This window comes from Borostomias antarcticus (genome assembly GCF_949987555.1).
Source record: "Borostomias antarcticus genome assembly, chromosome: 16".
In the NCBI taxonomy this organism is placed as follows: Eukaryota; Metazoa; Chordata; class Actinopteri; order Stomiiformes; family Stomiidae; genus Borostomias; species Borostomias antarcticus.
Genome location: NC_140249.1, coordinates 21,606,323 through 21,620,305, shown reverse-complemented (window position 1 = coordinate 21,620,305; position 13,983 = coordinate 21,606,323). Strand labels below are relative to the sequence as shown.

Here is a 13,983-nt window from a genome sequence, read left to right as displayed (position 1 = left end):
ATACTACTTTGCACATTGATTTGATAAAATCAATGTGCAAAGTAGTATTATTCAATTAACTTATTAAATTAATGTGTGCTCCTGGCTTGAGATAGGAGTAAACTTCACAAAATGTAAGCGCCAGTGACAGCTTCCCACCAGAGGGAGGAAGCAATGCCTAGACAAACCTCCAACCAACACAGGAATTGGATTTTAGGGCTGCTGCTGAATTTTATTGATTTTCACGGCTGCATAGTGGACACAGCCAATAACTTCCATCACGGATAACAAGTTGACAATGGGCATGTTTGAAAGGGGGCATGGATTGTTGAGTCTGCATCCAAGGCCGAAGCTGGACCCTTCTCCCATGAATGACGCAGTCCACAATCCAGAGGAAGTGACGCCAAGCACGCGTCCACGCCGTGATCTTTAGAATTATTTTTGGGAGAGAGATTCTGTACAGTGGCCGTGCAAACGGCTTCGTTGGTAGGCAGACAATGTGCGGTGCAGCTAAATAGGTGGGCGGTGTATGTGTTTGCTCCCAGGTTACAAGCTATTTATCAACTACTTTATATTGTAATTGCGTAATGACTATCAATAATGCAACCAAGTAGCGATGGTTTCAGCAGTTTGATTTCAGATTTAACTAAATATTTAGATCTCGTATTTGTTGGATATTGATGGCCAGTTGATCACAACAGGTAAGTTTATATTTTGGTGAACACGGCAGATTTAATGTGTGACTAACAACACACACTGCAACTGACACATTAAGCCACTGCTGATGAAATAGCGATGCATTATCAGTTATCACAAGGTAGCCCGGTAGCAAGGTCAACTAGCGAAAATGGACTGCTGCTAACGGTAGCTAATCTGTTACCCTCACATTCATGGGGTAATAGGTAGGTAGTTCTGTGTATTTTAAATTTCACAATGTTGGGTTGGCTCATCTGACAGTTTGCACAGTTTGGGTCGCTATCATAACTAAACCAGTTTCCGCATGTGCAAAGAATCCGAGTCTCAGTCTGGATTAGCCGCACGCGGCGTAGACTATGGCCAGTAGAGTCAACGCATGCACAATTGTGAGTGCTTTCTAACGGTGTTTTCCCTTGTGCCCGCAGTAGATGCTGACAGTCACTGGATGGGAGCCGTCTTGGATGACACGCAGTAAAATAACTCAAGAATAACCTCAGGATATACCCGTGTATGTTAAAGCCAACCGAGTTGTTCGGTAAGCAGAATGACCAAGCCCGAGTCGAAGAGGAGCGGCATGCCTCTCGTTACTAGCAAACCCACCGGTGCAGCGGAAGAGCAAGTCAATAATGGGTCACCCGACCACTTAGTGTCCGACAGTTTTCAAGGACAGGCTCCGGCACCGGCGACACCGATTAAATCTAAATCTGCCAAACAAGTCTGCCGAGAGAACCTCTCCAGACGGACCACAGAGTCTGAAGTGTTTGACGACGGAACCAACACCTTTTTCTGGTGAGTGTGGGTTATCCAATTATTCGAATGTCGTTGTAGCTAATTATTAAAGTGAGGCTTAAGTCGTATTTATCTATTTCCTAATTAACTTGGCTCTTGTGATGCAGGAGAGACGGTAGCCTACATTACTACAATGTTACAGGCCTACAGTATAGCAAAAGCCCCCTATCTGAAGCCTCAGTGTAGGCCATTAGGCAATAGTTGAAAGGTGAGATAAGAGACAGTCAAACATTTGCAAATCAGACATTGAAACATGTTTTAGAGTCATTTCCAAGACTAAGACTAGAGCATTTAGAGCCCAGCAGTTACAACTGAACTGTGTTGCATAATAAGTTACACATTCATGAAGTAGGCTAGACCCTAACTGGTCGTGTGTGTGTGTGTTTGTGTGTGTGTGTGTATATATATATATATATATATATATATGTCTGACAAGCAATATCTTGTATATCCACATGATATCCTATCAAGCATATTAAACCACAACCGTTGTGGTTTGATAAGAGCAGAAGTCATTATTTGTCACACAGAAGCTTAAGTCATATGTGCAATTTTGTGCAGGTGCGCTGAAGTAGCCGTACCCATACATAACTTGAAAAGGTCGCCTGGAGAGCACATACCCCATGATGCACAGCTCCAATCAGGTTTTCATTGATAAGCAGTGGGTGGTTGGAAGTTCATGTGGAGTTTATTGAAGCAGTATCTCATGAGAGGGTGTGGTTTGGCCTTTACCACGGATTGTGCCGTCAGCAACCAAACTAATGCTCCTGACCAACCTAGTTAACCATGAATGAAATGTAGCCTACCTTTGCTGTGCAACTGCGAGTTGCAAAAGTGGTGACGAGTGGTAGGCTACATGACGGATAGAACAACTCAAAATTGACATTGAATGTTTACATTTTTCTTGATGAGAAACCATAATGTAACAAACAGACCGTTATGCAATGGAACTAACGTTTTACATGCAGTCATAATTGGCACAGAATATTTCACAAAGAACTATAGAGGCTTTGCCCGTGGTATAGTGGCATATACAACGGCTCTTAACCAATCAGATTGCGAGGTTGGAACTACCCTTTGTATAATGAAGTTCATCTACTACTGCCTCTATAATAATAATAATAATAATTAATTAAAAAGCGCCTTTCTCAAGCTCAAGGACACTGTACAATACATAACATGGTAAAAGAGCAGAATAAAAAGATAAAGGAAAAGCCCACACCAAGGCCATCCAGTGTATGTATGAGTAAATACTTTACATAGCAAAATTAAACATGATGCATGTTGTCAGTATGTACTATTAGGGTCTAAGTTTTGTAAGATGTTTTGATTGATGTTTAATTTGAGTTCTATGGACCCTTTATAAAACATTTAACCCCCAGACCCCTCCTCCAAATCCCAGCATTTTTACCAGATACCTTGTGCCATCTTCAAAGGTTCACCTTTGAACCAGAACAACTAGAATCATGTATGAATACTTTTTTTTATTACTGTAAGTTGACCATGAGGCTTCAGATTCTGAACACAGTTAGACATTATGACACCATTTTGACCTATAAATCAAAGATGGCCACCATCCAGTAGAGTGAAAATGTAACTTTTGTACAGGAAGGTAAGATGTGGTGTTTGGGGTTTATTAAATTAAAGCATCATTTCGGACTTTTGGGCCTATTCTATTCGTCTTACATGAACCTGACACAAAGAGACAATCATTTCCCTGATCGCTTCAGTATTGAGCTGGCTAGAGTTGCTCTGCAGGTGCACTAGGTGCTACAATGGAAGTCAGTAGGGACCAATGAGATGTTGGAAAAAGTATAAACCATTGTTATAAAAGCTGAGGAATATACTGTGTGACAAATACTTACTAGCTACATATCTAGTAGTAGGCTCACGTATGATGCGCTCATGAGTCAACTGGGGGCTCATGGGTCTCAAGGGGAGGCTCATGCCCTACCTGGATGATGAGACGAGATGATGAGATTCTGAGAGATACCAGTCTCCCAAGAATACCGTGCTGCTGCTCATGCGGCATTGGAGGATAATGCTGACCTCGAGTCTCATCACATACGTCACCCAAGTGGAGGCCAGTGACATGGCAGACTCAAGGAGGGACTTCCTGTCCAGCTGAGCTCATGCAGAATGTGCACACAGTCCATAGTTGCAACCGGGATGAGTATGTGTCAGCTCTCTGTGTGTCATGCTGCCATGGATGATGGCGTACGACAACAATAGATATGGGAGGTGGCTGCCTGAACTCTGGGCAGTGATGACGGCACTCCCTGCTAGGGTTGGGTACCGAAACCCTGTACTAGCTAGCTTCTTAACTTAAAGGAGTATTTTGCCACTGGTAATCTAAACATCAATTGAAACTACAGCTAATGCACAACAGCTAATGACCATGAACACCTATAATATTATAGAATATAATGACCAGAATTTCTCCCGGACACAGGGACCGGCACGAAAACCCTGGTATACGGGCATAAAACACATTTGCTATTTTGTGACAGTAGTTCAGCAAGTTCAAGTGTTTGTCCTCAACTTTTTCCCCAAGTAGAAATGATTTGGTCTAATACAGTACTCTAGTGTAACAGCGGTCTGGCTAGTAAACAAACCACAACCAACATGAATATTAATTGATCTAATACAGTACTCTAGTGTAACAGCACTCTGGCTAGTAGACAAACCACAACCAACATAAATATTAATGTTAATATTAATCAGAGAAAATGTGAATTATAAATTAGATATATTAAACTCTTGGAATCCACGGTGCATTCCGTCAGGTGATGGACTGGACAACGTAGGCTGGACACACAGGGTAGTTGCCTCTCTCAAGTCTCTCCCTGCAATATCCACTCCAGGAAATGGCGATAGGCTGTCAAGTGATATTGTCTAGAAAAAATGAGCACAACGTTAGCAAGGCAAGCTTATTTATGCCTACAGTAGCCTATACTGCACATTCAATCATGACAATGAACTTCAAGGTTACTTTAGCTCTGCTGGCCTAGTAACAACAACCCGGATAGCACACATACGTCTTGCCAACGTCGGCCCAATGTATAGAAGTTACGTCGGCAAGAAGTAGTATAGAGAGTGTTTGCTAATTGGCAAGATGTCACTGAGACATTATTCTTTATTTTTTTTAAACTTATTTTTAATAATTGAGTTATTTGAGTTACTTGAGGAATCTTTTCAGCCTTAGCTCACATGTCCCTTCCTACTCCCTCAGCAAAAAGACCCATGAAAGATTTAAAGCTGAGAGAGATGCTTTGATGGGGCAATGAAGATGCTGTGACCTATAAATTGTACTGCATCCAGGCTGACAACCTTGTTCTTTACATACCTCTGATATTCTTACATGCCATCAACCTTGTTCTTTACATGCCTCTGGTCTTCACTGGCCTTCACACACAAACAAACACATCCTTTGAGGATCTCTGACCCAGGTTCATGACGTGATGTAATCTTAAGGTTATGAGGGGAGTGTGTGTGTGTGTGTGGGGGGGGGGGGGTAGGGGGTGCGCGACATGTTGACATGTGACATTTTTTGGTGTTTTTCTTGATGTGACTGTGGAGGCTCTTCACTCAGTGGCTCAAGAGGATTGTGTGTGAGGAGACCACGCTGTTTGTGTGTGTGTGTGTGTGTGTCGTGAAGAGTAGTAGGACCTATTAACGCAATGTCTTTGGAGACTGGACATTTCAGGTTTGTTGTGTGTCGCAGAGGATGAATGTAAATTCTGAGTAATGGCATAAGTAGGCGTTACTCTTTACATATGATATGATGGGTTTAGCTATTACTGAATACAACTGCTCAAATGGGCTTGCTGACCACCTCTGAGACAGAGGATATGCAGTATTCAGAACACCACTGAGGTTAGTACAGATGCACTGAACCTCTGGAAGACAAGTTGGTAACACTTTCTATGAAGCCCATATCTATAATGTGTTAAGAAGACATTACTAATATAGTATTATGATAATACTAATACAATAGTTGGTTAACAGTTTGTTATGAATGATTAATTCCGAGCTGCATAATGCATTATAACATATGATGTGCCAAAGGCTATAAAGCATTATACTCTAGCTCACTTTTCAGCAGTTTACTTTTTTAGGGATTTATTACTCATTACTACATATTATTTTAAGCTACTTAATGAAATATTATGAAAGGTTTTGTTGGCTTTAAGTTAAGTGATAAAATGAAGGTGTTATTACAGACAGATGTAAGATATGAGCTGGTTATGTGACATAAGTGGTCTTTGTAAGCTTTACGTATGGTGGTTAAAGGAACAACCGATATATAATGATTTGTTACTTCTAAACATTTATTAATTTGTCTTTAGATGGGTCCCCTGATGGAAGGCCAGATGGGGCCAGCTGTAGGTGGATTAACTATTACTACTACGAACAAATACTTAGTCATTAATAAGTAGTTTACTAATCGCTTGTTCATGATCTATTAACTATAAGTCATAGTTCATTTACCAGCTATTAACAAACATTTAATAAGTCATTAATAACTTAACAGTTTGTAGATGATCTATTAACTATGTATAAGGGATAGTTGTAAATCAGTATCTATTATCAAGCATTTAACACATCACTAAGCTCATCAACTAAGAGTTTGTGGATGATCTATTAGCTATTTATAAAGGGTAGGTGTTACCCCCCCCCCCCTCTCATCCTGTACCCAGCGTGAGTGTTAGTGTGTTGCTCCGTTCTCTCAAATGGAAGCTTGGACAAATGGAGGCAGGACACAATACTTGCAAACCTATTGCAAATGGTCTGAAAGGTATTTTGCGGTGAACAAAAATAGATGCTGGACTAATGGAAAGGGAAATGTGTTCCCAGATGGGGATTTCAATTCACCTCATTCGCTGGAGCAGTCACTGGGATGTAACTCTCTTCTCTGACTCAGGGTAGTGTACAACGTGATCACTAGAACGTGATCTTGCTAAATCATGTTGTGCGAGCCAGAACACAAGCACATGGTATTGTTTACATAATGATCAAGTAAATATTGAGGTACAAAAAAATGAAATGTGGATTTAATATATTTAGATAGAAACTACTGCAATCAGCTGCTATAACAAAACAAAAAATATGATCGGTATCGGCAGTGTATTGGCAGATATGGCTCATAGACAATCGGTGATCGGTATTGGCCACAAAAAGCGTGGTCAGGGCATCCCTAAAAGGAACATTCTGTTATGAACAGACTTATTATCACGCTGTAGTATTGGATTTTCATTTTCTTTGTTCCAGTATTTCTGGATATATTTCAAATATTTCTTTCCAGCTATGTTTAAAGTGAACAACAGCCTACCTATCGGCCCTCCAGGAATATTTTTGTTTTATAAGTAAACTCTACTGTTACTAGATACTGTATGTTTTTACAGTAGTATAACCAGGTAACTGCTAGCTTGTTGTTAGACCTTGTCTTGGCATGGGTCTGCTATTAACAAGGGCAACTAACCTACAGGGAGTTGATCATAGACTTGATAGCTGTTGCTTAGTAGTCAATGCAAATGGCTAGGGACCTTCAGCAAATTACACATGGAAAATGTATATATTTTTGTTAATAGCTCCCCTGTCATGTGACCCAGTGACTCCAAATCATTATCAGATATAGTACTACATCGGACAAAGAGGACACAGCTCCTTTTATTTGATTTTAGTGTCTGTTCTACGTTATATTCCTATTTTAATGGAAATTCATCATTTATTTTCCAATAGAAAAAATCAGGGGTGGCAGAACAGCAGTAAACACCGTCCCTGTCTCCCTGACTGGCCCAGTTGTAAATGCTAGCTAACTACAATTCATAACATTACACTAGCTAATGTGACAGTATAGCTACGTTACCAGTGTGTTTGCTGTGTGGACGGACACAATGGACTGTCATCAAAACAGACATCCCAACATATCGAAAGTGCATTTCTTTATCCATTTCTCTCATTCAGTCACGAGTCTTGCATTCAGCCCTTATCCGTGTAGACCCATCATATCAAGAAAAACTAGCCTACTTCTACAGTCTCAATAAAATTACTCTTAACAGACATGAGCGAATTTATAATCATTGATGAACACCCACAAATGGAAAACAGTAGGCCTACGTTACCGTACAAATCATAAAATATGTTTAGTCCCTGCTTTTAGCTGCCCGCATGGCATGCAGGCAAAACTCTCCGGGTCTCTGATGCCATGGAGAAGACGAGAAGTGTCACCTGAAGCATAAATGATGTTGAGCGACATTTTGCCGAGTGACACTTGTGCAGTGTTGCCTGCTGTCTATAGCCTACGGGGTCTGCTGGGCAAAATCAATTAATGTTTTTTTTTCTTGATAAATTTGTGTTAATTAAATGAACACATTCATTGTTGCATAATTAATTGACTGAATTAACACATTAAATTGACAGCCCTTATTCTAAGACATTATTAATGCCTTCATAACACATTATATATATGGGCTTCATAGAAAATGTCCTTGGTGTAATCAAAGTTGGCTACAAATTGACTTTAGTGTTAGCTCTGAAACCAATTACAACTGACCAATTGTTTAGCTCATTCATTTGTTTCAATAGATTAAATATATTTCATTATTTACTTGTAATTTGCATTGTCTAGGCTATATGAAAATATGGACCTATGCATAAGAATTAAATATCTGATGAGTATTTGTCTCCTAGCTTTGCTTCAGGGTGCTTAAAGTGAAGAAATAAATGCATACATGTATGTGAGGTATTCAGCATTATGAATGTGACACTATGGAGCTACCCTTGACTACTGTGTAATTTCTAAATAGGCGGTCGAGGCTAGCATAGCCTAATTACTGTATGTGTTGAGCTTGGTTTCATCTCTCTTTGGGGTATCTCCTCAGTGGTTTGTTGTTGACAGGCGGGAGTAGTTCAGCAGGCCCTTCCCTGCCTCCTGCCAAACAGGTTACAGAGGGAGAGAGGGAGCAAGATGGAAAAGACAACAGAACTACATGTGCACACCATGACTCAATCATAGTCACTCTGGGCGATTGGTGGTGGTGGTGATGGTGTAGGGCTTTCTCTCAGCTGCCACTCCCTAGTGGCGTTTTACACTAGTTCCCTCTCTCTCTCTGAATTTTTTTTATTTATTTTATTTTAATTTTTTAAATTCTTTATTAATTTCTCTGTCAGTATCTTAGTTCTTCATTGGCATATCATTATTGCCACATTGCAGATATACACTAGTCTCTCCCCTCCCTATTTTTCAAGCATGCAGCTAGTAGTAAGTTCTAGAAATGTGCTTAACTTGGTTTTATTAATTATTAGGTATTCACAGCGTAGCTGTGAAAAAAATTCACATGAAGTGCCTCAACAAGTTTTTCTGAGGTCAAAGGGCAAACAAAAATGTTGCGTAATGTTACACAACAGACAACCAATACCAGGGCAGGCCTACAGAGAAGTAGCCTATGCATGGAATTATTATATTTTTAGGTCGGAGCGCCAACAAAAATGTGGCCTATGCACATTTCCGTTTTTCACAACAGGCTAAATGAATTAGCATTGAAAAATGAACTGTAAAATATACATTAGGCTAATGTTAGGCTACTAGTCACTCTGAAAGAATTTAAAGGCATGGTGAAATCTATAGAAACTAACTTACATCTTGAAATACGATTACATGTCTTCCCTGCACTTACAGCAGCTTTGAGGTGATCTGTGGTTTTTAATGTGTGTACTGTATAAAACTGTTTGTACTGCTTCTATTCTTGCCCAGGTTGCTCTTTAATTTCAGGTTAAATAAAGGTTAATGAAACACATGAACAATCTGAGGGTCTACTGTAATAATAGCAAATGTATGACTTTTGCTGTGTGACCTGTCATTTGATTGCTTCTTTCTTTCTCCCTCTGTGCAGGAGAGCACACACAGTGACTGTGCTGTTCATTCTCACCTGTGTATTGGTCTATGTCACCCTGTTGGAGGAGACGCCACAGGACACGGCATACAACACTAAAAGGTCAGCCTGTGTATCCTCTTGTAGAACTGTTGTGCCCCTGCATCACTATCCATGACTAGGCATTTGAGTGGCACAAACCCTGAGTGTGGGATAAGCTCAACATCAACAACGATACTACTAAAATCAAAGTTCAAAATACAATAGCAAGTGGGTGTCCACGCGCCGTCCAATACCTGTGTGTTTTTGGCCGATGAAGAAAACAAACCTGTTGACGACGGCAAACCCATTTGCAGAAAGTGTTTAAAACCCATATTAGCCAAGGGGGGGAATACAGCGAACCTCGTGAAACACCTCAAAGGGAAACAGAGCAGGCAATGAAATTGAGGAGGACTCAATGCGAGAGTGAGGTTAGTATTATACTTTTTGTTATAGGAGGAATTAGCTATTTGAGATGGGATAAGAAATAAGATATTTGCTTATTGTGTCAATACAATAACAGGGATTCTGAAACTTGCTAACGTTAGTTAGCACTAGCTTAGTTCTAGCTAGCAACTGCACGACACTCAAACACTCATGAAACTCATTAATAGGCCCTCCAAATATCATTCTGTATATCAGATATATACTTCAATATTCAGCCGCAGAGTTTCCCCTACCATTGCCTTGGAGGGGCGGCCAGCACCTGCCACAGGACCAAAAAGGGTTGACTTTTCGAATGCTAACATTTTTAGCATAAGTCAATGGAGTTTAACATAGTGAAAATTAGAAACGTTTCCTGACTGAGTGAGAGATGATGAAATGAAAATATGTTCTGTTGCTGTAGCTAGCTACATAAGTAATGTAACCACAGTTTAGTCGGTCTTCTAATGTTAGTAGATATATAGGCTAACATTAGCTAGGCTGTGTTGTGGGCTAAATGGCTTTGCATTCAAGTTAGTTCACATTTTGCCGATTTAGGGTATGCATTTTCAGTAATGCTTTTGTGATTTATTTTCAGCTGTTAAGCATTCACACATTTTCTGACAGAAATGTACTTTTTTCTAGTCAAATGAGAACACAGAACACTGAGAAACGCCTCTGACGACACTGTCGACACCATGTATCCATGACATGCCTACCCCGCAAAAAAAACAAAAACAAACTTAACCGCCTTGGTAGTTTCGCAGGGGCCCTTTAAAATATCCTAGAGGAAACACTGACCTATATCAGACAAATGCTAAGTGACACATTTAGAATTTGGTAACATCTCTTTTAATTAAAATAAGAAATCGAGTACCGTAAAAAGCTTACTTTAGCTAGCTAGCTAGATATGCATATGTTTTGAGTTGGCTGGCTTATTCTATCTACCTAGCATAGGAACCTTAGTGAGCTGACAAAAGAACCGGGCTCGCTGAAAATCCTAAATCCACGCTCTGCAGTGTATGAAGGAGGCAGAGGGTTTGCTGGACCACATCAATCTAACTGAATTGGGTTTTAGAGGACAAGATGGCAGATGCCAAGGGCTAGCTATATAGCTATGCTGGTCCATGAATACATTTTCAGCTGGTACCACCTATGGCAGTGGAATATACCAATACGAGTAGGCTCTGTCTCCTTCATATAAATGTAGTTACAAAGCTACAGTAACTAACATAACTTGTGCATGCCTCAGTTCTGCCAATAAAGCTGGTAGCACTTAAATTGAACTTCAATGAAGTCTTAGTGTGGTCCTTCAGACCTGCCTACTACAATATGGTGACAGCACTTATCTTGTAAAGAGATGTTTTGCTTCTCTCTTGTCTGTCTTCCCTCTAGCCTAGTGATGATATTGTCAGATATCATGAGCGCTTGCAGATGCCTACCCGCCCCAGCGATGATAGAATTATCAAACTATTATCAGAACCATGAAGCTTGTTTATTCCTAAAGACATTTTTGCATCTGTGGAAAGAGTTGTTTGACTCCCTGATTTGCATAGACTACATCTACTACTGATTGAGTTCCAAATCTTTAGTCTACAGTATATTCCAAACAACATTTATTTTGTAGATAAAAGAACAATCCATGTTATGGTAAATCCTCACTGCAGAAACAATAAAAGGCTATAGGGGACTTACTGCACTTACTATGTAAAAAAAAAAACCTCTCCTACAGTATCTGTCGAATTCTTGATTTAGATTTTAGATAGATTTCTGCAAGTGCTGCTATCCACTAGGGGTGGTGGAAAAAAGTAGATTAATGTAAGAATCCAATTCTATTCTCAATGATTAAAGATCAATTCACAACGTTTTTATCTTCTTTCATTAAAATTATCTTTTGTGCTTGGGATGTATTTCCCCTACCATTATGGAACCCCCTGTATTTAATGGGTTATCGTATTTAATAGGTTACTGCAGTCAAATGGTGGAAATGTCATTGAAAATTCTATCATCGGATCGATTAAAAATTCGAATCATTCAATCAAACATTGTCACATGCTTCATTCACACAAAAGAGCAATACATTATTTGTGAGGGACATGTTTACTGGGCGCTTTGTTACCTTATTGTGTAGTATTTGAGTGTGTTCGTAATTCTGTTCTGAAATAATAATTTCAACATCATGCCATTGTTTTCACCACACTACTGCTTTCCCCATCTTTCCCTATTTTTAACTCTCAAACTGCCCCTTAAATCTTTGTTTGACAATTTGAACTCCAAGTAATCAGACTTTTCTGTTCTGGCATACTGATCTTGGCAAAATCTTGAAATTGTGAAAGTATTACTTTTATAAGAAAAAGTGAACTTTCTTTCTAACATTACATGACTGTGCACCTTGCCTATGTGCCACTTTTCCTTGTAAATATCTCATGGTATATTTATTTCATGGCTTTTCCAGAGGGATCGTGGCCAGCATCTTGGTGTTCCTCTGCTTTGGGGTAACACAAGCCAAAGATGGACCATTTACCAGACCACATCCAGGTAAGACTGCCACGCCACCCTAATTTGCTGTGAACTGCAATTCTCTACCAAAAGGGCATTTGTAACTAGTGTAAACAAGGCCCACATCCTAGCCAAGCTAGCATCAAACCACTGGAAAACCACTGTGCCACCTAAAGATTGCATTTGACCGTGCAAGTTTTGTGTCAAAGTAGGTGGCGTGTCAGGAGGTAATGCTTATCCTTTCTTGCCGTCACAGAGGATAAGCAGGGGCTTAAGTACAGTAAACTGTGTTAGTCTCGCTGAGGGGCTGGCGAGACATAGGGATAACATTTTCTGTCATCTGCACAAACAATGGGCACAAAACCCAGTGAACTGAGATTTTTTTTTTTTTTTTTACTTTCTGTAGGCCACTAGGACAGTAGTGATGTTTCTCTGCTCCCACAAGTGTTTTTTTTGACTTTTTGTATTAAAAACAGGTGTATCATGGCGTTTATATACCTCTTTACTATGTCCTACTAATGAAATGCCATTGCTTCTTTAACTGTATGACTTCAAATTTTATTTTAAAACGTATGTAATTTACGAACGTTCTGACAACTCACCAGTGACATTAGAAATGTACATTTCCAATAAAGTAAGGATGAATACTGTGATATAACCTACTGTAAGTGTCAGATTATTTAATTACATTGTACTTACATATTTCTATAACGTCACAACAACGCTGCCGTACAGTCTCCATGAGGACTGGTTATTTTGCGATTATATCGGACTGTTGTCACGTCACCTGTTGGTAATGTCGCAATTGACCACACTAGGACCCATGTGCAACGTCACATTTACGTGTTTAGTAGGTGATAGTAGGGATGTAATTAGCATTTTCTTTTTCTTTTTTTTCACACAAACTTTCAAGTTTGCTTAAAATTCCATTGACAATGTATGGAAACGTGGCTAGTGGTGTTAGTAAGGGTAAATGTTACTGACATGTGACTTCAATGTTACTGGCTCGCCAGTACAACTTAAAAAAAGTGACTAGAACATGTTATTATATTTTTTATGAACAATTGTACACATTCAATAATGTAGCCTAATACCCAGCCATTACATTATATCTAGAAGCCAACAGTGTCTGCTAGCCATGGATGTATTAAACATTGTGAAGAACCCAAACATTGTGATGTACCCATAGTGCTGGTCTGGTCTATCTGGCAGTGTTCACTGAGGTGGGCGGAGGTAATGAGACCATTGCCTAAACTCTCTTGTGAAGACTTGGTCCTTACCAACATTTTTTGACTCCCTTTCTTATACTTTACCACTGGGCTGAGCTGTGTACTACACTGAACTGGTCACATTCACCATGGTTGTTTGAACCAGGCTGGACAATGTGAAAAGTAATGATCTGGGCCAGCACGGCACCATTCAGAGTGGCACCATGGTCCTGGCGTGTCGATTTTTCCATGTCAGTTTATTAATATGTTCCTCAGAGGATGTGTGAGAGAATCAACATCTCTGCAAACCCAGCAGTCAAACCCCCTGCTGTTATGTAGCCTACTTGTGTGTTTCTCAAGGGATTTACAGAGGTTGACTTACCCTAGTGTTCCAGCTGAGCTGTACATTGTGCAAGTAAACAGAATGCATGTGAACACTCAACTGCCTTTGGTTTCATATAAGTGACTTTATGGTT

General features: G+C 39.8%; 1 protein-coding gene across 1 annotated transcript in view; it reads left to right on the top strand.

Annotated features, from left to right (window-relative positions):
• The first annotated feature begins 413 nt into the window (after positions 1-413).
• Positions 414-13,983, top strand: part of ptdss2 (phosphatidylserine synthase 2) — a 30,307-nt gene continuing 16,737 nt past the window's right edge. Inside the window, exons 1-4 of the mRNA XM_084451161.1 lie at positions 414-680; positions 1,101-1,464; positions 9,360-9,461; positions 12,256-12,338. Coding sequence (XP_084307287.1) covers positions 1,220-1,464; positions 9,360-9,461; positions 12,256-12,338 — 430 coding nt within the window. The 5' untranslated portion in view covers positions 414-680; positions 1,101-1,219. The remainder of the gene's footprint in view (positions 681-1,100; positions 1,465-9,359; positions 9,462-12,255; positions 12,339-13,983) is intronic.